At 44.5% G+C, this 23,860-nt stretch overlaps 1 protein-coding gene across 5 annotated transcripts in view; it reads left to right on the plus strand.

Moving 5' to 3' along the window:
* The window catches only part of KCNAB2 (potassium voltage-gated channel subfamily A regulatory beta subunit 2), a 198,118-nt gene that overhangs the window by 75,942 nt on the left and 98,316 nt on the right, over positions 1–23,860 (plus strand). For 3 of the 5 annotated variants that reach the window (XM_072608695.1, XM_072608693.1, XM_072608694.1), the window contains exons 2-3: positions 16,275–16,404; positions 18,201–18,242. In XM_072608695.1, the coding sequence (XP_072464796.1) occupies positions 16,328–16,404; positions 18,201–18,242 (119 nt within the window). In that variant the 5' untranslated portion in view covers positions 16,275–16,327. The remainder of the gene's footprint in view (positions 1–16,274; positions 16,405–18,200; positions 18,243–23,860) is intronic. The other 2 variants (XM_072608696.1, XM_072608697.1) reach the window with 1 other exon arrangement.

Below are 23,860 nucleotides of genomic sequence, written 5' to 3' on the forward strand. Positions count from 1 at the left end.
AGGAACGGGGCACAGAGCCAAGGGCTGACAGGCAGTCTCTATCCAGGTGTCTCCTTAAACGAAGCAGGAGGTTCTCTCTAGCTTTCTCCTTACCTGTAGCAGCCCTGAGCCCTCAGCATCCTATCAGTCTGACCATGGAATGATGGGGTGGAGACACCTATCCTACTGGAGAAATCTGACCTTGTGTGGAAAAGCAAGCCACTCAGTCTACTTGTCATAATGGCGAAAGTGACCTAAAACACACTGAAAGGCTTATGTACCACAGATCTGGATTAGAGCCCATAGAAGCTGAGACCATTTGGGTAGCCAGGTCTCCTATTTTCAGAAATGGAACAAGGAAGGAAGGAGGGAGGGAGGAAGGAAGGAAGGAGGAAGGAAGGAAGGAAGGAAGGAAGGAAGGAAGGAAGGAAGGAAGGAAGGAAGGAAGGAAGGAGGGAGGGAGGGAGGAAGGAAGGAGGAAGGAAGGAAAGAAGGAGGGAGGGAGGAAGGAAGGAAGGAAGTAAGGAAGGAAGGAAGGAAGGAAAGAAGGAAGGAAGGAGGAAGGAAGGAAAGAAGGAGGAAGGAAGGAAGGGAAGGGAGGAAATAAGTATTTAAGCACCTACTACATGCCAGGCACTGGGCTAAACTTTACAGATATCATCTCATTTGATCCTCACAACAATCCTGGACGCTAGATGATTTTATTATCCCCATTTTTCAGCTGAAGAATGTGAGAAAGACAGGAGTTAAGTGACTTACCCAGGGTCACATGGCTGGGAAGTGTCTGCGGCCAGATGTGAACCCTCCTGACTCCAACCTGCGGTGCCTCCTAGTTCTCCTGACACGGGATTCCTTGTTTTACTCTTAGTCAGTCTTCTAGGGAAGAGGTATCAGACACAAGACCCAAGTGACTCCTGAGTGGGGTCAGAACCAGATTAAGATGTAATTGAGAAATATTTAACAAAATTTAAAAAATGTAATAAGCCATATCCAATGTTAGCATTTTAAAACTAAGTCAGTATGAAGCTTGCAGAGACCTTTATGATGATTAGGAGGCCCCTCTTTTCTCTTTGAGTTTGACAGCACTTCTCTGGAGATCCTCCACCTCCTTCCTTTTCTTTTCTCTGTCTTTGCCTTGGAGTGGGCTTCTTTATTCGGCCGATTTTCCTGGAGGAGCCTTTGGAGGTAAGCTAGCTTCAAACTGAAAGAAACTGCCCTGCCTGACCTCCCAACAAGTCTTTATTAAACCCTCGCTGTCTATCAGCCAGACCCTGGGCCGGGCTGGTCAATTACTCAGCAGTCTTTATTAAGAACTTACTATGAGCAAGGTCAGGTACTAACCTCTGAGGACACAAAGAGGCAGAACATGGTCCCTACCCTCTCGAAGGTCACATTGTCTAGAAGGGAGACAACAGGCTCACAACTACGTATGTACAAAATTATGTGCAGCCCAAATGGAAAGTAGTTTCAGGAGGAAGGCGCTCATAGCTGGGGGACCAGGAGAGGTCTCCTGTACATGGTGGGATCTTGTGTTGTGTATGTTGTGGTTTGTCCTTTGTTCTCAAAGAGAACATGACATGAGGGAGGTGATAGCATGACTTGCAGTTGACTTTGATTTGAGTAAGGGAGGGCTGTGCACAGTCACCAGCCTCACTTTCTCCTCCAGAGCCATCCGGGTCCAGTGGCTAGATATTCATCAGGATGACTAGAGATGGCCCAGGATGCAGTAGGAGACCTTGGTCCTTTTAGGCTAAGGTCTTTTCAGGTTCTCACTTTGAGTGAGGCAACACCCAGTCAGTGAATAGGCCTGTTTAAGAAGTGAGCCAAGCCCAGCAATACCGCTTCTAAGACTGTATCCCCAAGAGATCATGAAAATGGGAAAGGGTCCCACATGTACAAAAATATTTATAGCAGCTCTCTTTGTGGTGGCCAAAAACTGGAAATCAAGGGGATGCCCACCAATTGGGGAATGGCTAAGCAAGTTATGGTATATGATGTAATGGAATACTATTGTGCTGTAAGAAATGATGAACAGGAAGACTTCAGAGAGGCCTGGAAAGACTTATATGAACTGATGCTGAGTGAAAGGAGCAGAACCAGGAAAACTTCGTACACAGCAACAGCCACAGTGTGCAAGGAATTTTTCTGGTAGACTTAGCCCTTCACAGCAATGCAAGGACCTAAGACGTTCCCAAAGGACTCAACACAAAATGCCACCCACATCCAGAGAAAGAACTATGGAATTGGATTGCAGATTGAAGCAGAATATTTTCTCTTTTATTATGTTTTGTTTTAGTTTGGTTTTTCTCATGGTTTCTCCCATTCATTTGAATTCTAACATGCAATATGACTAATGTGGAAATGTGATTAATAAGAATGTATGTGTAGAACCTATATAAAACTGCATGTTGTCTTGGGGAAAGAGCGGGGACAGAGGGGGAGAAAGAAAATTTTTTTTAAGTGAGCCAAGGGATGGCCCTTTTAAAAATAGAATCAAACTGAGAGGGGAAGAACCCTCAGGGTTGCAGACCAAAAGAGAAACAGTTACCATTTACATTCACTCTGAGCCCAAAAAATAGCCATTAAGTGATGCTTGGGCAGGGATCTGTTGTTTAACAATCCCTGAAATCCAGAGTGAATTGGGTTTAAGATTTGATCTTTGAGAAAGAAATCTATCCAGTAAACCCCAAATTAACTAGGTAGCTTTTGGCCATCAACAATTTCCCTTCCTTTCAGCAGAACACCTTCAGGTAAGGGGAAAGGAGAGGAGAGGAGAGGATGAGCTGAGTTGACCGCTGAAATTTGTCAGCTAGGTCCCCATTCAGCCAGCTCAGATTGCTCACAAGTTATGGTTTGTCCTTTGTTTCCAGAGAAGACCATGACATCAGGAAGGTGATGACATGACTTGCAGTTGACTTTGATTTGAGTGAGGGAGGACTATGCAAGGTCACCAACCTTACTTTCTCCTCCAGAGCTATCTGGTTCCAGTGGCTGGATATTGATCAGGATGACTAGAGATGGCCCAGGGGTGGGATTTTAGCTGAGTCATAATCAGAGCCAGGTGGCAGAGGGGAGGAGAGAAAGCTGCCCAGGCTTTAGGGGCAGCCAAAGCAAATTCAAGGAGTGGGAAATGGATCGTCATGTATGAGTAGCTTGTGTGACCAGACCAGAGCATGAGGAGGAGAGGAGAGTTTAAGAAAACTTGAGGAGACAAGGGACCAGGCTATGAAGATCTCTCAGTGCCAGAGATCAGAGAACTAACAGGAAGTTCCTGGAGTTCAGTGAATAGGAAGGGGAAGTGGTCAGGCCTGGGCTTTAGGAAAAAATCACTTGGTCAGTTAAGTGGGGGACATACTGGATTCAAGCTATCAAGACCAAATAGAAAGCTACAAAAGAAATCCAGGCCTCCTAATCCCCAAATCTTATGGGAGGGGAGGGTTCTCAGTCTTAGTCTCCCCCATTAGATTGTGGTCAAGGACTGTCTTTTGCTTCTTTTCATATCCCCAGCTCCCCTACCATGTGCTTAGTCCAAAATACGTGCTTAATAGGTTTTTTGATTAATTCTTGGCCTCTGCTTCCATTTGACAGTATTGACCCCCCTCCCTCTAGATACTCTCCTTCTCTGGCTTTTCACGTCCTTACTGTCCCGTTTCTCCCACTTGTCTGACCTTTCTCAGTCTTTGCTTTATCGTCACCTGTATCTTGCTCTCAATTGTGGATGCCTCCCCGCCAAGGCTCTGGCTTGGGCCCTCTTCTCTTTCTCTCTCTCTGCTCTTTCTTTCTTGATGACTTCATCAGATTCCATGAGCTTAATTATAATCTCCATGATGATGACTCCCAGATTTATGTGTCCAGCCAAAGTCTCTTTCCTGAGCTCTGCTCTCACAAAGGCCCAAAAAAGTGGTAGATCAAGAAATATACATTGACTGAGATTAGAAATTTCTTAAATATCTCACACACACACACACACACACACACACACACACCTGAGTTTATGAAAAAAAATTTAAGAAAAAGAAAGTGACTCATAGAAGCTTTGAGAATGGCTCGGGGTAAGACGAAAGCACTTTCCAGGAAAAGGTACCCAAGAATGGAGAGCCTGGTGTCTATCCCTTCAATAATCATCTGCCTAGTAAGCCCCAAAGGTCTTTTGGACATCTCAAATAGGATAGCCCAGAAACATATCAGATTCAATAAATCTACAGCCAAAGTCATCCTCCTTCCCTCTTCCAAAGTTTCTGTCAAGGACATCACTATCCCCCTAGTTGTCCAGATGTACAGCCTCAACATCTTGTTCCATTCTGCGGTCTCATTCACCCCATGTATCCAGGCAATTCCCAAATCTGCTGCCCTTATTCTTTTCCTTTTACTCACACAATCACCACCCTGGTCCTGGCCTTCATCCCCTGCCACCTGGACTATGGAGGTAGTCTCCTAACTGATCTCCCATCTCAAGCCTCTCCTCTCCAATCCAGCCTTCACATAGCTGCCAAGTGGTTTTCATAAAGCATAAATGTGACCATGTCACTCCCTTTCTCAATCAACATAATGGTCTCTAGGATCAAGCATGGGATACCTAGAGAGCTCAGTGGATTGAGCAGCAGTTCTGGAATCAGGAAGACTCATCTTCCCAAGTTCAAATCCAGCCTCAGACACTTCCTAGCTGTGTGACCCTGGGCAAGTCACTTCACCCTCTTTGCCTCAGTTTTCTCATCTGTAAAATGAGCTGGAGAAAGAAATGACAAACCACTCCAGTATCTTTGCCAAGAAAACCCTAAATGGGGTCATGAAGGGTCAGACACAAGTAAAACAACTGAACAACCATAACAAAATCAAACATAATATGTTGGCATTTAAAACCCTTCCCAACTGACCACAACCTACCTTGCCAGCCTTATTACAGATCGGTCCCCTCCTGCTAAGCACCTTCCTCTTCCTTGTTCTTTGGGTCACCTGCTACTTTGCTTCCTCAAAGATTATGGCTAGGAAATCCTTTTTTATTTTTATTTTATCCAGGGCATCCTCAGTGTAAGATATAGAAAAGAGACTCGGAAGTACAAAATATGTCTTGCCCCCTACACATTCATCTCAAATCCAAAGTGAGTTTTTTTCTTTCCTTGGGTCATAAGCCCCTTCAGTTACAGAATTCAGAACCAGACAAGGACTATTTTTCTTTGGGTTCCTATGTACCCCCATGGAACAGTAGCCCCAGAAGTTTGGTTTATTTCAACTTGGGCAATTAGGTATGGACAGGGATGAAGGCAGTGATTAGTCATTGAAGATAATTTCTGCAAGCCTCATAGATATCTCTGGCTCAGTAGGAGAGCAGATAGAGCCCTGGACTTGGAGTCAGGAAGAACTAAGTTTAAATCCCACCTTAGCTAGTTACTGGCTGTGTGACTTTGGACAAGTCATTTTCTGTGCCTCAATTTCCTCCTCTGTAAAATGGGAATAATAATAATAGCACCTAGCTCTCTGAGTTATTGTGAAGATCAAGTAAGATAATAATTGTAAAGTGTTTGGCACATAGTAAGTGCTATATAAATATTGTTAACTATTATTGTAAATTAGGTAATATTGGTAAAGTGTTTTGTAAACCTTAAAGTCCTATATAAGTGCTAGATGTTATCATTACTAACTATTAAATATGTAAAGTACTTAGCAAACCTCAATGCACAATATAAATGTTAGCTCTTATCATTGGTGGTTTCATAGTTATTCTTTGCCTTAGCCAATTCCCAACCAGATGGGAGAATCCTTGTTTCCCATGTGTCTGGACTCATTCTTCCCCTCCCCTTTCTGCAAGGTAATCTTCCCAAGTGCTCTATGCTATGCCCTGGGGAGCCGCTACTCATCTCTGATTTCCTGGGCAAATCAGGCTAAAAACAGACCAGCATCCAAAGCCCACCTGGGTCTGGCCCAAGACCTGCCCTGTGCCTGCTGGTTACCTGGGTTACCGCCTTTAATTCTAACTCTTTGGACCTCTTGGGAAACATCTCTGGCTTTAGGGGATGGCTGAGGTGCCTAGGGATGATTAGGAGTATGAGGACTTTCCTCTCTAGTCATGTTCCCCTGGAGAAATAAGAAGGTGATAGGCATGTCATTTCACTCTTTCTGTCATCCCTGAGGCAGCAGCAGCAAAGCCTGGGTGATTTGGAAGGAGACAAATCTGCTGCTTCCCGCTCAGGGACCAACAGGAAGGAAAGATGCCGCCCCTTCCCTTGCCCAGGACATCCACCTCCCAGCACCTAGAAGGAGCTAGAGTGGAGATGGGTGGCCTTTGCCCTTGTCCCTACCCTCTGTGACATTTTAGCTCTCATTTATCTCATTCCCGCTTTCCCCCAGACTCACAATGATTCATTTCTCTTTCCTTCATCTCTCCCTTTTTTCTTTTCCACTCCCAGTATGGGCAGCTTCTGTTCTACTAGAGGAAAATAAAGGGCAAATGAAGGAGTAGATAGATATGGTCATTCAAAGAGGAAGCAATAAGGGGCATCAGGAAAGGCTCCCCAAGAATGGGGCCCAGGAGCTGAGCCTTGAAGGCAATTCAAGAGGCCAAGAGGAGGAAAGGACTCTTCACGCATGAGAGACAGTTGGTGCAAAGGCACTGGGACAAGAGATGGCACACCAGGTTCACAAAATAGCAAACAGCCCAGTTTGGCCGGAACCCAGAGTACACAAAGGGCAGTTATGTCCTATAAGTCCAGATTCCAAGAGACTTGAAATATCCAGCTAAAGGTCTGGCTTTTTATTCCAGAGGCAATGGGGAACCATTGGTCACCTTGGTGCTTTAAGATTATCCTGGCAGCTGGGTGGAGGATGAATCATATGGTGGAGAGACTGGGAGTCCAGTTAGGAGGCTCTCTCAGTATTTTGGGTGACTGCTGACAAGGCCTGGCACTCAGTGGCCATGTAGTGGGGACAAAAGCACAGATTGGAGAGATATTATGAAGACTTTGACAACTAATTGCATATGGGGCAGAAGGGAGGGGCGGAGGAGTTAGATTCTCCTCTCTACTCCTCCCCCTTTAATTTGATTTCTCAGCTGTCTGTGCATGTGCTTTTCAGGGTTCATCTTAGAGTACGGCTTAGCCCCAGTAGAGGTATTTGGGTCCAAAGAAGTCGGACTCGATGACCGCAGCTCAGCAGTGTTCTGGAAAGAGAAAAAAAGAAGCCTTCTGAATCACTATTGGTGCTCTTGTTAAAATAGACCATAGCCTGAAGCTCCTCGATTCCCTGAAAGCATTTGGTGCTCCTTTGGTTAATTCATTATTCTCAGAAACAGAAAGAATTGGACCTCTAGGACCTCCTGACTCTGCCAGTGTCTGCCTCACTTCTGTGTGGAAGAGTCATCGTCCCTGGTGAAGAAGGCTGGAATTGGAGATTAGGGAAACCGAGTCTAGATCTAACCTCAGACATTTCCCAGTTGTGGGAACATAAAAAAAACTCTGAGCCTGGGGTTCCTCCTGTATAAAGTGGGGATAAGAATGCCTGTCATTTCTGCCTCCCAGAACTAGTGTTGAGATCCAGATTAGAGAGTTACATAAAGTGAGTTATAACCTTATAGCCAGTGAGTTCTCATGGCCTCACCAAGCATTTATTAGTATTAATATTAATAATGATATCCATACTTAGTCATATCATAATGTAACTTAATAATATCAAGTAAAATAAATATAATGGCATAATTTATCGTTATTAGTAGTGATAATACTACTACCAATAAATGCTAGCCTAAAACAGCTAGCATTTCTATAGTATTATGGTTTACAAAGTACTTAACCAATAAGACCTCATTTGATCCTCCACCCAGACTTGAGAGCTAGGTTATACTATGATCCTCATTTTACAGATGGGGAAACTGAGGCAGATTAAATGATTTGCTTAAATTAAGTGATTTGCTCTAGGTTGCACCGCTTATTAGGTTCTGAGGTTAGATTTGAACTCAAGTCTTCCTAATTCCAAGCCCAGTACTTTATACATGGCATCACCTAGTTGCCTTACTTAAATCTACCGTTTAAACTCTTGCTTACATGTGCCAGGCACTGAAGATACAAAAAAAAAAAAAACAAGCAAAATCATAGCTCCTGCCCTCAGGGAGCCCCCACTCTCATGCAGAGAGACAGCTTGCAGACAATTAGATATGTATAATATCTATACAGTGTAAATGGAGGGTAATCTTGGAGAAGAAGGCAGTAGCAGGGAGCTATAAATGTCAGTTTTTATTGATTCTGGGCCTTTAGGTGGCACCATAGTGCACACAGCGCTGGGCCTGGAGCGAGAATGATTCCTCTTCCTGAATTCAAAGCCAGCCTCAGACTCTTTACTAGCTGTGTGACCCTGGACAAATCACTTCACCCTCTTTGCCTCAGTTTCCTTGTCTGTAAAATGAGCTGGAGAAGGAAATGGCAAACCAGTCCTGCCAGGAAAACCCCAAAGATGTACAAGAGGAGTCAGACACAATTGAAAAACAACTGAACAACAAATTGTTGACTCTCATTGTTGCTAGAGGTAACAGCTGGTCATCCCACTGAGATTGCCAGAATGTGGGCTCTACTGAAATTGAGATCATATATCCAATTCCTACACAAGCCCATTATCTCCACACAGAGTACATCTCTGGAGATGCGTCTTCAACCCTCTTTCCCCAAATGGTAAAACTCAAATGTGAGTCTTTGACCCCTAGGTGGCACAGTGGATAGAGCATTGAACCTGCAGTCAAGAAGGCCTGAATTCAAATTTGGCCTCTAGATGCTTATTAATTGTGGGACCCTAGGCAAGTCACTTAACCTTTGCCTCAATTTCCTTGTCTGTAAAATTGGGCTAATAATGGCACCTACCATTATAAATGTTACCATTATCATCATTAACATGGGATCATAAATCTAGAACTGGCAGAGGGATCCTCAGAGACCATATAGTCCAACCCTCCCATTTTATAGAGGAGTACACTGAGGCCCAGAGAGGGGAGTTGGTTGCCCAAGATCACAAAGTCTAAGTGGTTGAAGTGAGATTCGAATCTAGGTCCCCTGACTCCAAACCTAGCATTCTTTCCTCTGTGCCACATGGCTGACTGGCAGAAAAATCCCTCAGCAGCTGACAAACCCCTACCTGCAGATAGGTAAAATGATCCTCTGTTGACAGGATGCTGCCTTGAGTTTGATGACGTCATCTCAGTGATTTCACTGGAGACCATTTAGAGGGCTCACATCTCTTTGTCTCCAAGAGTGGCAAGACTTACATGAAGTTCATTGGTCCCAAGGAAATGCTCTTTTTGGGTTTTCAACACAGTTAGATAAACCTAATCCTCATCTAAGGCTGTGGGAAAAGAGCCAGTTTCGGGATGGGAGACATCTGAATGCTTTGGCCCCCCTCCCTCCCATAACCAGTCAGCCTAGGTTGGGGCTCATAATAGTGACAGCTGACCTTGATACAGCAATTTAAGATTTCCTAAGTGTTTTAACTCAATTGTCTCGTTAGAAATTCATAGCAGCCTGCAAGGGAGGTGCTATTGTTGTCCCCACTTTACAGATGAGGAAACTGAAGATCAGAAAACTGAAGTGACTCACTCAGCATTACAGTTAAGAGGCTAGAATCCCAATGAGAGGCTATGAATTAAAATGTAAAGTGCTTTGCAAACCTGTACATAAGCGCTAACTAGCACCCTCATCATCATTATTGCTATTTCAGTCACTTGGACAGTTGTTGAAAAGGGCCCCAATTAAGTTAGCAACCAGTGATCAGGTATCAGACACCAGAATTGAGCCCAGGTCTTGCTGCCTGCAAGAGCAACACACCTCCCTTCTCCATTCAACATGGCTACTCACGGTGTGAGTTTGTACGGAGCTGTCTCTTAGCTGAAACCATTGTGTTCTTTTGTAGACTGGCAGTCATTCCCTTCTCTCCATTCCATCCATCATCTGAATCTTTGAGGGATTCCTGCTCCCAACAATGACCTCTTCTCATGGAGGGGAGCCACATGTGCAATCCCAGATTGGAAGATTTCAGTGGAGCAAGTGCTAGCCTTGAAGTAAAGACAATGTGGATCCTATCTCAGACACTTAGGCGTAGAAACAATGAACCAAAAGGAGCTTTAGAAATCATCTAGCCCAAGGCCCTCATTTTGCAGATGAGCCCAGAATGTGGATGCCAGGATTTGCCCAAGGCTATGCAGAACCAGATTTCTGGTTAGGAGAAATACAAGATTCCTTTCTGTTAGAGGGATTGGAGAGGGCCATCTCCATCAAAGCTATGCTGTAGATAAGGGCAGACAAAGGAATCCACAGGGTGAGTATTCAGCCACTAACGCATGATAGAGGAATGTCTGAATAGGTGATGAATACGCCTCCAGTTCCAAATGAAGTGACTTCCCTGTAGTGGAGGGAGGTAGGATGGTAATGCCAGAAAGAATTTGTGTTGAGAGGAGTGGCCGAAGAGATTTGTCTGCCAAGAATGATGTCACTGTTGTTCACTTTAAATCCATTTGGATAAGCTAGAACTTTTTTGTTGTTGTCATTTCAGTCATGTCTGACTCTCCATGATCTCATTTTGGGTATTCTTGGCAAAGATAATGGCATTTCCTTCTCCAGCTCATTTTATAGATAAGGAAACTGAGTCTAAGTGACTTGCCCAGGGTCACATAGTTACAAATGGTCTGAGACTCAGATTTGAACTCAGGTCTTCTTGATTCCAGACCTGGCACTCTATCCACTGTGCCACCTACCTGCCCACAAGCTAGAGCAGTGGTCTTCCAAATAGGAGGTTGTGTCCGGACTCAAGGGGTATGTAATCAACCAATGAGAGGGTGGTAAGATCGCTCACATCCCACCCTTTCCCTGATAGCCAGTCATTAGACTTGTCTCCAACAATCTTTCCCCCTAATACTCTACTTCTCCCATAACTCCCAATGTCTATCATTATGAGCTAGTGTTATTCCTACCCCCAGAGTCATATGAGCCATTAACGAAGTACACATATGTACACACACATGCACGTACACACACATGCACCCTTACACATGACACATCCACCCTTTCTCCCTCAGCTCACCTGATGATTGCAGCAGGTCCCCCTCAGAAGGCCAGCACTCCAGGACAGTGACCTACCCCCCTTTTGTTTTGGTTGGGACAGAAAAAGCTGAATAGGAAGAACAGGTATGGATGGGTTGATATCTGTGGCCTAGATCTTATTTCATCCTCTTTTTCTCTCCCTCCCCACCAAACTCCCCCTATTTCAAACGTCTACATTCCTGTTGTAGGCACCACCATCCTATTAGACACCCAAGTTCCCAATAACTCTTCCTGACTCCTGCCATATCCAATCCATGGCCAAATCTCATTATTTCTTCCTCCCCATCTCTCACTTAGATCATTTCTGTCCCCTCCCCAAGCCACCCTCCATACAGATACCAGATTCTCCTAAAGCTCAAGTCTGACCTGTCACTTCCTTTCTCAATAAACTCATTATCTCCCTACTATTTCCAGAAATAAATATTCTTTCATTTTCATCTCATTCTTTTTTTCTTTTTCTTTTTTTGGTACAGCTGTATGACATACCTAATTGTTAGTATAGTTCTACTTACTATAATTTATAAATGATTTAATATGCCCATATTGGGGTACACAATTTTTGACTGAAGGGGTGTGCTATCCAAAAAAATGTGGAGACCGCAGAGCTAGAAACCAATGGGCTTGGAAGCACCAGAGTCCTGGATAGCGTTTGATTTCAGGGCACCGATGGATCTATGACTTCATCCATGTGAGCCCTCCCCCAGAGGATACATTCCAGCTGTCTGTGCCTGACCACTTGTGCTCCATAGCTCTTGTCCATGTCTTTCCCATGCACCCCTCACTGCCAGTCTTCACAATATGCCTGGGGTCTTCCCCTAGGCCAGGAATTCTTTACCTGGAGGTCCATTTTTTTTCTTGAATATTTTGCTAACTGTATGTCAAAATAATTTTTTCCTTTGTCATCCTACATATATTTTATTTTATGCAGTGAAAAACATGATTCTGAGAGGGGTCTATAGGCTTCACCAGATTACCAAAGGTCCATGACATTAACACAAAGGTTAAAAACCCTATTACAACATGTGGATAGAAGAGCAGCACCCAGACTCTGCCCGTTAGCTCTCTTTCTTGTTCTGTGGCTAGCCCAACGGTCATACACCTGAGCTTATCTTTTAAACCCATCCTGTTGTACCTGTCTTGGCTAAGCTATACCAAGGCCTCTGGCCTGCGTCTGCCATGCGCCTCTCACCTGTAAGGTTTAATCCTTTGGAGTCTAGGATCTTCCATACTTCAAAGGCATGTAGCAGCAACAACAGCAGAAATAAACTTGGAAAGAATATCACTTGCTTCTAAGAGAAGCTTGGGGTCAAACACAGCCCAGTTTCACGGAGGCGAGCCAGATATTTTATATCCATTTCCAGTTCTTCCCAATCTTAGATTCACACTGAAGTGCTTCTAATACATTCATTCTCCAATCTCCAGGACTTTGCACTAGATGCTCCTCCTTGCCTGCAGTGCCCTGACACTGTCTCTCCACCTCTTGGCTTCCTAGGCTTCCTTTGTATGTCACATTCCCCTAGAAGCTTTTCTCTCTTAGCACAGTGCCTGGCACGTAGTAGGCACTTAATCAATGCATGTTCCCTTCCCCTACTTCTCTACCCCCATATATACACTCATACCATCCAGTCTCTTCTACGTGTATCTTGTATGACCCTGTTATCTCCCCCATTAAAATGTGAACTCCTTTCTCTGGGACTATGTTTTTTTTTTCCTTTGTATGCTCAGGGCTTAGCCCAGTGCCTCGCACATAGTAGGCACTTAATAAATCCTTGTCAACTCACTGAGATGGGGAAAACTTCTCTAATGGAACCTCATCTGTGAATATTGATCATCTTGTCCAAAGTTTACAAAACGAAATATATTTTCTTATTCTTACCTCAAGCCTCCAGGACTCCTTCCTCCTCTAGCTTAGGAAATCCAAAATTTGAATCCATTTGACGAACAGCTCCCTGGAAGCAGGGATTGTCTTTTCCCTCTTGTATCTCCAGTGCTTATCATGGTGCCTGGCATGTCATTGGTGCTTAATAAATGCTAGTCAGCTGACTGACTCACCCACCCTTCTACCCGTCATTTCACCAGAAGAACATCTCCACTTGTGCAGAGTAGCATGGGACAGTGAAGAGAACTAGCTCTGACGTCAGAAGACCTGGGTTCAAATCCTACCTCTGATATTAACCGTGTGACCTTGGGCAAGTCCCTTCACTTCCCTAGGCCTCAGTTTCCCTGGTTTGGACTAGATAGTCTCTGAGGTCCTTTCTCACTTTAAACTGCAATCCTCTGGTCCTCTGAGTTGTAAATAGTGAGAGAGAAAGTATCCAAGTCTGCCCTGGTGCCATGGCCAGGGTTCTGCTAAAAGACTAAGAGAGTGACTGAGAGGGAAATCATGTGGGACACCCAAAGCCCTTTGAAGAGTGCCAGGAAATGTGTGTGCATTGTAATAGTTCACACTAATTGTCTGCCAAGAGTTTGACAAACAATATCTCATTTCATCGTGGCTCATACCAATGCTGCAAGGCTGGTACTATAAGGACTGGTTATCCGCATTGTAGAGATGAGGAAACTGAGGCCAAAAAAAGGTAAATGACTTGTCAGTCACTGCCAGGATCTGGTTTTTCTGCCACATCTTCCTGATGTGGCTTCAAGACTCCCATAAACGTGCCATAAGGCCCAACTACAAACACTCCTGGCTCTTTCCATTCTTTACAGGAGGTTGTCCAGGCTCTTGTACCATCTCTAGGTCAAATAGTTTTGCATTTCTAGCCCAGATGGATCCCCTGGAAATCAGCCAGTCCAGTCCCATTGTGTGTAATATAGGCTAATTCAGGGCGAGATCATGGAATCTGTCCAAGAACATAGGAGCATAGATTTAGGGCAGAGGTCAAAGTCAACAAGCATTTATTAATCACCTACCAAGGGCCAAGTACTTTACTGAGCATGAAAAGGAAAGGCAAAATCAGTCCCTGCCTACGGGGAGTTCTCATTCTAATGGAAAAAATGACATGCATAACTGTGCAAAATAATTGAAACCTTGGGGGCTAATGAGATCACCAAGTGAGATAAAATTGAGAGAGAAAAGAAAAGACCCAAGACAGAACCTGCAGAGGTGAAGGGCAGAACCCACCTTTAGTGAGTGTGGTCAGAATAAAGATCCAGTAGAGGAGACTGAGGAGTGGTCTTATAGGCCGGAAAAGAGCCAGGAGTGGACAGCACTCACAAAAACCAGGAGAGGAGAGTATCCAGGAGTAGAGGGTGAAGGACAGGATCAAAGTCTACAGAGAAATCAAGAAGGAAGCCAATTAAGAAAAGTCAATTGGATTCAGCAAAGTTTATTGAATGGGAAGAGGTGGAGGGATGAGGGGGGAATGTGATCAGACTTAAGGGAGGTCATTTTGACATCCATAATGGTCCTTTAAATGGGAAGACCTTTCCCATTTATTAATAGGCCCATATGACCTGCTTAAGTCACATAGGAGTCTACATCACATGAGTTTAAGTCACAAGAAGCCTGTGGTGGGAGGAGTTTGCTGAAGGGGTAAAACAGGAAGAGGAGGAGCTAGAGCAGAGCTGAGAGGAAATGAGTCAGAGCAGTGAGAGCTAGGAAGGATGTAGGCACCTGACTAGTGTGAGTGAAAGAACTTGTTTGTGACTTGTTTAATGGAGTTGTTTTGGAGTTGGTTTGTGAGAAGTCTAGCAGGGGGGAAGATTTGGGGAGGTGTTGTTCTCTGCATTGTCATTGTATATAAATTTTTGTTACTGTGAGGGATTTGGTTCTCTGGTGTCTGAATAAATGTTTTGGTTCTGTCTTCCATGTGGAAAGGCTGTGATATTTCACAATTCAGAATTGTGCCAGAATATTCATGGCCATGGTAGGTGCTGTGAATATCACATTGGTTCTACAATAGCAGTGTGGAGGATGGATTGGAGTGGGTGGGGAGAGACTTGTGGCAGGGAGACCAGCTAGGGAAATCAGCCTTGGAATGGACTAGGCATAAGGTAATGAGGGCTTTGTATCAGGATGGGGGCTGTGTTAGAGGAGACCAAGGGGTGTATACAAGACATCTTACAAGGGTTAGATGTGAGAGGTGAGAGTGGGGAGTCAAGACTAACACCTAGGTTGTGAAGCTGGGTGAGTGGGAGGATGGTGGTACTCTCAATGGAAGGAGGGAATTTAGGAAATGCAAAGGTCTGAGGGGAAAGATGATGATGATGATGATGATGATATAATAAATATAAAAAATAATATAACATAATATGATGTATAGCGTAATTATATAATAGCTAACATTTATAAGTACTTACTATGTGTCAAGCACTGTGCTGAGCACTTTGAAGTTATCTCATTTGAGCCTTACAACAACCCTTCAAGGCAGATGTTATTATTATCCCCACTGTACATTTGAGAAACTGAGGCAAGCTAGGTGGCACAGTGGATAGATCACTGCACCTGGAGTCAGGGAGATCTGAGTTCAAACCCAGCTTCAAGCACTTACTAGCTGTGTGGCCCTGGGCAAGTCACTGCACCCTGTTTGCCTCAGTTTCCTCATCTGTAAAATGAGCTGGAGAAGGAAATGACAAACCGCTCCAGTATCAATACCAAGAAAACCCTAAATGGGGTCATGAAGAGTCAGACATGGTTGAAATGACTGAACAACAATAGTAACAAAAAACTGAGACATACATAGGTCAAGTGACTTGCTCAGGTCACACAGCTAATAAGTGTCTGAGGCTAGATTTGAACTCAGATCTTCCTGACTCCTGATACTTTATGCTCTATCCACTGTGCCTGAGTTCAGTTTTGGAAATGCTGAGTTTAAGACGTGTATAGGAAATATAGTTCAAGATGTCCAGTAAAGAATCAGAGATGCAAGACTGGAGATCAAGAGAAAGGTTAGGGCCAGATAAATCCACTTACAGATGACAATGCTATCTATGGGCATTGATGAGCTCACCAAATGAAGTAATATAGAGGGACAAGAGAAGAGCACCTGGGACAAAGCCTGGGGGACCCCCTTGGTCAATGGGCATGATTGGGATGAAGGCCCAGCAACAGGAGATGGCATGTGCCAGGCACTGTGCTGGCTGCTGGGGCATAAAGTCCTGTTCTCAAGAACATTCCATTTGTTGATGTTTTGTTATTTTGTAAATTTATAAACCAAAAGGCCACTTGTCCAGCTCTAATTTCTGCTCTCTCTCTCTCTCTCTCTCTTCCTCTCTCCTTCCCTCCAGAATTTTTGCAGAGTTGAAAAAGAACACAAATCTTGACAACTGAGGCTGGCTCCATGTATCCAGAATCTACCACGGGCTCTCCAGCGCGACTTTCCCTGCGACAGACAGGCTCCCCAGGCATGATTTACAGGTGACCTTTTCCCTCTTATTCTGGTGACACTTGGATAGCTCCCCCCCTTCCTTCATGAAGCTTAAAGCGGTCCTTCCTCCCTTTACCGCTCCATCTTCCAGTTCAAACAAGGCACTTTTCACTGTGATATTAAGAATATGCAAACATTTTCTCTTTTATTTTCAAAGGGAAGTTTGGGAGTGGTGGGGGGAAGAACAAACAAAAATTAAATTAGGTGAGATCATATTTTTCCCCTTTCAAATGATCTATTTGGGACCACAGACTTTTCGTGTAGTCAGAGAAATAGTCCATTCTGGTTTTCTTTTTCTACCATTAACACATAATGGCCCCATGGGCCTTCATCTCTTCTGCTGCCCTTAGGAAATGTGGAAAGATAACCCATGTGAAATGTGGAGCTTAGAAGCTTGTCCTAATTTCCTTGACCCCCTTATTATGGGGCCACTCTCAGATTTAGAATTTGATTTTCTCTCTTTTTTAAAAAAATAAATGTTGAAACCAAAATGGAAAATGGTTTAAATGTTTTTCTCAAGTGCCTCTGCCCAAGTCCTACTCTGAGATCTCACTGTAGTGTGGAGGTGGTCGGGTTCCCAAAGGCCAGCAGAGTATAAACTCAGTCTTATTCTACCCTTGCTGAAAGGCTAAAGACTGGGCCTAATGACGTGTAGACTGTATCTACTGTCTGAGCACTGGCCCAGCCAAGGGTTCAAAAGCTCAGCCACCAACAAGGTGGTCACTAAATGATAAATTCATTCTTTGGCCACAGCTATCCAGGAAACAATGGAAAACATTAAATGGCCCTTGGTACCTTTAACCATAATGGTGACAAAGAAGCAGAAAATGAGGCAGAAGTTGCTAAGATCCACTGTTTTGAGGCTACCTATAAGTTTTAACAGCTGGTTCCCTAAGTTGAAGTCTTCAACCATTGGCCAATAAGCTGATACTCTACCAGACAAATTGAACCAATATCACCTAAGTGCTGCTCTGATACCCATGGAATTTTGTTAAAAGACCTAGAAAGAAAGCTTCTAACATCATGGCAGGTAGATCCTCCATAGAAGAATTACAGGCTATCATGGGCAAGAAATACCAGGATTTAGAAAGTGTGGGTAGGTGACAGACCTAACAGAAGAGAGAAAGCCCACATGGATGAGAGCAAGAACTCATCCAAACAGCCAAAGACCCTAAAAGTCTGTGTCCAATCCTTGAGTCGTCCGAATCGGATAGAAGCTTCTGAGCGTTTTCATGCCAAAGGAAGTCTCCTCCCCAAATAACCTGGAAAACCCCATTTTTCTCCCCAAGCACCAAAGAGAAATGTAAATTTGTGTTTTGTTCTGTTTTGTTTTGTCCTGTTTTTCAGTGTGCCCACTTAAGCGTGGATTGGGGTCTTGCCCCCTCTCTTTTCCCAGCTTTAGCATTCAGTCTGTTCAAAATTGTATTTTGTATTAAAAAGATGAGTGTACCAGGGATAGATTTCTTATTTCCTGGCAAAAGTGTGCCTTTTAGTAATACTGGGCAGGCAAGCACTACCAGGAGAGGCAGGACCCCATAGCAAGCCTCTAATTCCATCTGACACTGGGTGGAGCTCTTGTAGAGCTATCCAGGCCCGCTGAGTCGTCTTCCCAAAGAGAAACACGGCAGACCTGGAAAGAGATGCTCCAGTCAGTGGCAAAGAGGGGAGAGCCCTGCATGATGTTGGTGATAATGGGGATGGTTTCCGTGTTTGACACTCCTTGGTTGTTAATGTCCACTGTGGACTCTCTCTCTCTCTCTCTTTTCCTTTCTTTTGCTATCGGAAGTACTCGATACGGGAGTCCCAAAAGACAGCTCCAGTTTTACAGGTAACAGAGACCTTTATTTTTTCCTAAGCTAGTATCTAGCAGAAGGTCAGGGTGAGGGGTGGGAGGGACTGACAGTGCGGGTAGATGACGTGATCATGGTGAGTTACAATGGTCCTGCAGGTGTCAGGTGGGGCACTGCAGAGTTCCCATTAGAATGTGAATTCCTTGGTATCATCTCATGACTAGTTTATTTCTGAGAGCCATCTGCCCGTGCGAATAGTCCCCGTGAATGAGTAAATGTAGTGGTGGGATATTCAGAGATCAGATGGCAATTTCCCCAGTAAACTCTGGGCTATTCTCTGAGCCCTCAGAGTTGGAGGGCTGATGTGACTTCAAGGATCCCAGGATTATAATCACAGATCTAGAGATAGAAGGAGTCTTAGAGGTCACTGAGTCCAACCACCTCATTTTGCTGAAAATTTTTAAATTTGTATTCTGCAGGAAACTGAGGCTGACATAGGATGTGACTTGCCTAAGGTCACACAGTGAGATCAAATGAAATAACATATGTGGAGTGCTTCAACAAACCTTAAAGCTCTGTAAAAGCATTAGCTAGTGATAGAGAGAGCAGAAGTAATAAGTGTCAAGGGCACACTCAGGCCCTCCTGATTCCAAGCCCCAGGAGGAAACTTGGAATTGAAATTCCCTCCCGATCCTAGTGTCCTCCCAGAGGTTTAACACTGGTGAATTTCCTGGCATCCTTTCATTTTTCATAAAGAAAAAGCCCAGAACCTGTGTGAAAAATATAAGTATGCTAGGAATCAGACCAGGAAAAAAAATTTAACTGTAGGTGTTGTATAACATTGCCTTGAGCAGAGCCAGAGAAATGTCACTCAATTCTTAGTGGATGGAGGGCCAGCCTTGAGACCAGGAGGACTGACCTAGGCACAAGAGATGTCCTGGCTATGTGACTGTGGACACTGTACTTACACTCTCAGTGCCCTCCCCACCCCTGTACGTTACTGATGAGCTACAGAGCTCCAGGCCTGGAGGAGGGTGTCCCATCTGCCTCCTCACACCAACAACTGTGGGATGTGTTGAACCTAGTCCTGGCATGGGGGAAGTTCATGGTTTGGGCACTTGGGGCAAGCTCACCAGGGCACACAGTGAAACCACTGAGCTTTGAGGAAAGGAGAAGAAGCTGAAAAATTAGCACGTCACATGTGGACCCAGCCACTGCTGCCAATGGTACTTGACCTTTGACTAGTAGTGTGGAATTGTGGACAGAACATTGGAATCTGGAGTCCAGGGGTCTGGGTTTAGATCCCACCTGTACAATGTTGGCCAAATCACTTAACTCTTAAGTTGCCAGAGTCCTGTTCCTCATCTGTAAAAGGAAGGAGTTGGACATTTGTTTAACACTTACTGTGTGCAGAGCGCAGAGTATACAAGTACAAACACATATGACCCTGAGCAAGTCATTTCACCCTATTTGCCTCAATTTCTTCATCTGTAAAATGAGCTGGAGAAGGAAATGGCAAGTATTACAGGTCTTACCCTCAAAAATCTTACACCCTAATGGGAAAAGACATGCAAAGGGGAAGGATGAGAAGCAAAAATACATTTGGCATGGAAATAGGATGTATAGTGGAAGTATGAATTGGGTTCAGATTGGGCCAAAGTCAGCCTCTCAGAACCCAGGGTGTTCTGTGGACAGAGTCTAAGGTTCAGGTAAGGAGAAAGCAGAGACAAAGGCCCCAAGGAGAGAATGCACGCTGTGGAGGTAGCCAGGAAGAAGGCTGCTGAGGAGGGTCCTTCCAGCTCTCCACCGATGGGCCTAAGAACCATTTCCCTTCCTCAGGCTTCATTTCCTTTGTAGAACCCTCAAGTTAGATCTGAGGCCAAATGCAAAGTGCTGTGACTATATTACTAGCTGTGTGACCTTCAGCAAATCTTTTTTAATCACTTTGAGCCTGTTTTCTCATTTGTCAAAATGGGGATTGAATGGCCAGCCCACCTTTCACCCTTGCCTACTTCAGGGGTGATGCTGGGGCAGGTGCTCTGAAAACGCAAAAGCGTTGTAGGGACAGTGGAGATGATCAGAATCACTAGTGATACTAATAGGGGCCACTAGATGGCACCATAGTGCATAGAGAGCTGGCCTTAGAATCAGGAACGCTCATTTTCCTGAGTTCAGATCCAGCCTAACCTATGTGACCCTGGGCAAGTCCCTTACCCCTGTTTGCCTCAGCTTTCTCATCTGTAAAATGAGCTGAGAAGGAAATGGCAAACCAGTAGCTGTGTGACCCTGGGCAAGTCCCTTACCCCTGTTTGCCTCAGTTTTCTCATGTGTAAATGAGCTAGAGACAGAAATGATAAACCACCCCAGTATTTTTGCCAAGAAAATCCCAAATGGGGTCACGAAGAGTCTTACACAACTGAGAAAGCACTAAACAAAATGATACTAATGGCTTTTGGCTCATTCACCAGCAGGTGGAGTGAGTGAGAAATCTTACTAGCATCAGAAACCTGAAGCGATAGTACCGATGTTTCCTGCTAGATTTCCTATTTTTTTCTAGAGTTTCTCCATCTCTGAAGCTCTATCACTATATTTGGTCCATGTTCCCCAGGTCTGTGGACTGCTGTCTCTGTTTCTGGAATTCAGGTGAAGTCTTTTGTCTGTGACCACCACAAAAGTTGGGGATCATTGGACTCCAGGGATGGAGAACCTGCGGCTTTGAGGCTACATGTGGCTTGGACATCGCAGGTTTCCCACCCCTGAGTGAAACGATCAAAAGACCTGACTCAGTGTTCAGATATCCTATAAAGAAGATAGTACCTTACAGATGTCCCTCAGTAACATTTATCAGCATTATTGGATACCATTAGAGCAGGAACCAAAACTTTTGTTTGACATTTTTAAAAGACTTTTTAAAACATTTTTAACATTTAAAAATAATTAATTTCTTATGTGATCCTATATATTTGGGGTAGGGGGACCTTTTGCAATTAAAACTGTGATCCTAAGAAGGAGCCCTTCGACTTCACAAGACACCAAAAGGATCCAGTGTACACACACAAAAAAAGATTGAGAACCCTCTGCATTAGAGGCAGTCTGGTATGGGGGGTGGAAGATTGCTTGGAGTCAGGCAGACGTGGGTTTGAATCCTACCCAGGCATATACAAGCTATGTGACCCTAGATAAGTCATTTAATTATTCCATGCCTCAGTTTCCTCATCTGTAAAGTGTCAATAATAATAATACCGGGGGTGCCTACCTCAGGGTTGTTGTGAGATTCAAGTAAGACATATATATGACTGTGTAAGAGACCTCAGAAACCCTACAGCATTATAGTATGCACAGGCTGCCTGCAAAGTCTCACTGCAGCTTTAAGCCTTAATAGCTTGAATAAGTTATTATTTAATAGCTTAGAGTATACTTGAATGGGGGAGGTTAAGGAGGGAGGTAATGTGTCTGGTCTTGTGAGTTCATCTGTGCAGGGGAACTTGCAGTGTGGGAACTCCTTCCACCAATGCCAAGAGGCCACCTATCTGTAACTTACAGTCTCATAGACTTATTTCAAGGTACTGAGAGGTTAAGGGACTTGCCTGTGGTCACACAACTAACATGAACCTGAAGCCAGGTCTTCCTGACTTCTAAGAATGGCTCTCTATCCACTGGGCAACCTGGCTTCTCTCTGAAGTACTATAGAAATACCCATTATTAATATAATAGCCATTGGTGGGTGGGAGATGCTGCTGATCTCCTTGCCTGGCAAGGACCCTCTTCAGACTTTATTCAGCACCTGTCAGTCTCTGTGGGCAAGTGGAACTGACCAGACCTGTTGAGGATGTAGTTTGTGTTAATAGCATGCCAAGGAGGATAGTGTGTGATCTGTGCTCATCACTACTTATCCCACAGTGAAGTACACCCTTTGGGTGCTCAGAGCAACCCTGCCCCCCCCATCTCAAATGGGCAGAGCTGTGCTCTCATCTAGATCTTTTCTCTGCCTTATTCTGGGCAAGCTATGCCAAGATGCACCATGAAAGTGCACATTCACAGGCTTTTAGGAAAGCAAAGACTGCTGAATAATTTAGCCTCTGTTTACCGAGATGAAAATGCCCTAATAGGACTAATGGATTTGCTGCTACAAAATTCTTCACTCTTGGGGGACCTGTCTCTTTCACCAATTGCTTCTGGCGTTCAGTCATGACACTCCCCTGATTGGGGAGAAAAAAAAAACCATGCGCAAGATATTTTCTAGCCTCTGGTGAGCCCCTAATAAACTAGACCTTGTCTTTTTTAATGAGCAGGAGCCCAAGAAAGCAGGTGGGTCCTCTTCTTTGGACTGTAGGAATGGAAGTTTGGGATTTGGCAGCTCTTTTGGGAGGGCAGGAAGCTTGGTTCTAATTATCCCTGATGAGCTCAGGTAACCTAGGAGAAAATTTGAGGTTTGGAGATCCCTCTGGCTCCTCGAAAAGTAAGACGCCTGACTGAGCCTCTGTCCTCAAAGGAAAGAAGATCCTGAAAGGTTAGCAATGTCTCCTGACATAGGAGAAGCCGAGTGGAAAGCAGAGGGCAAGAGGGCTGGGGGGTACACCCAGGAGGGCTTGACTTGGCTGCCCAGGGTTGCTTTTCATCAGCGGACCTGCCCCGGGGATAGAAGTCTCTCCAGCTGTTTCCCTTTCCCTCTCTCCTTCCTGTCTCTTAGAGATGTCGGCATTTCACATTGACCTTTCTCTCTTCTTGACTAATATGCTTCTTTTTTGCTGGGGAGTTCATCAGTGAGGCTTTATAGCTGCCCAAGAAGCCAATCTAGGAAAGCCAGCCTACAGCACAGATGCCCACACCTGAGGCAAGAAGCGAGTTCCTGAGCTGGTCCCATGGTTGGGTTTTTTTTCTTTAACAAAGGTCATTTTGCTTTTTGGCTGATTTGTGGACATGCTGCATTTCTGAGCTGCTTTTTCTCCCTGAAAGATAACCATTCCCTTTGCTGCTTCCCTTGCTTTGCAGAACTTCTACAGGCTTTTAAAGTGACCGTCTCTTGTGCCATAATAGTTAGGGTAGTTCAGCATAACAGTAGCTCTTCAGTCCCTCACTGTGGACCTCTGATGGGAACTCTTTGCAAAGGGGTTGAGAATGTAGACTTCCAGGTGTGAGATTTGCCCCAGCAGTGCTACCGTCATTAATGTGGTTGTGTGGGAGCCTTTTAGTTCCAGCTATGTGAGCCATAGCTGCAGGAAGAGGAATTCCAAGCCCCCCTGCCTTCCATTCTACAGACTCACAAGAAGCAGACATTGGAACAGGAGGAGAATTGTAAGGGCAAAGGAACAACAAAGAGATTTTGAGGCTAATTCTTTGGACCAGGGAAAGGGGTTAGTTGGTTTTGTCATTTGGTTTTGACTTCGGTTTCCCTGCATCAGAGATATAAGGACATAAGGCACAGGCTTTGTTGTGTTGTTTTCTTGCTTTGGAAAATGGAGGTAGCCTGGAGTTGAGCCATTAGGGTAATGCCCATAGAAGTACTGGGACTCCATGGAAGTGGGCTATTGGTGGGGGCAGAGACTTATACTAAAAGTACATTGTGAGACTGGTGTTTATATTGTACTCTGGCCACTCAAATGCTTCTCCCCACCCCCAGCCTGTGAACAGAATTCACACTAAGAGTCTCCATGAG

Source organism: Notamacropus eugenii, chromosome 5, assembly GCF_028372415.1.
Source record: "Notamacropus eugenii isolate mMacEug1 chromosome 5, mMacEug1.pri_v2, whole genome shotgun sequence".
Classification (NCBI taxonomy): domain Eukaryota; kingdom Metazoa; phylum Chordata; class Mammalia; order Diprotodontia; family Macropodidae; genus Notamacropus; species Notamacropus eugenii.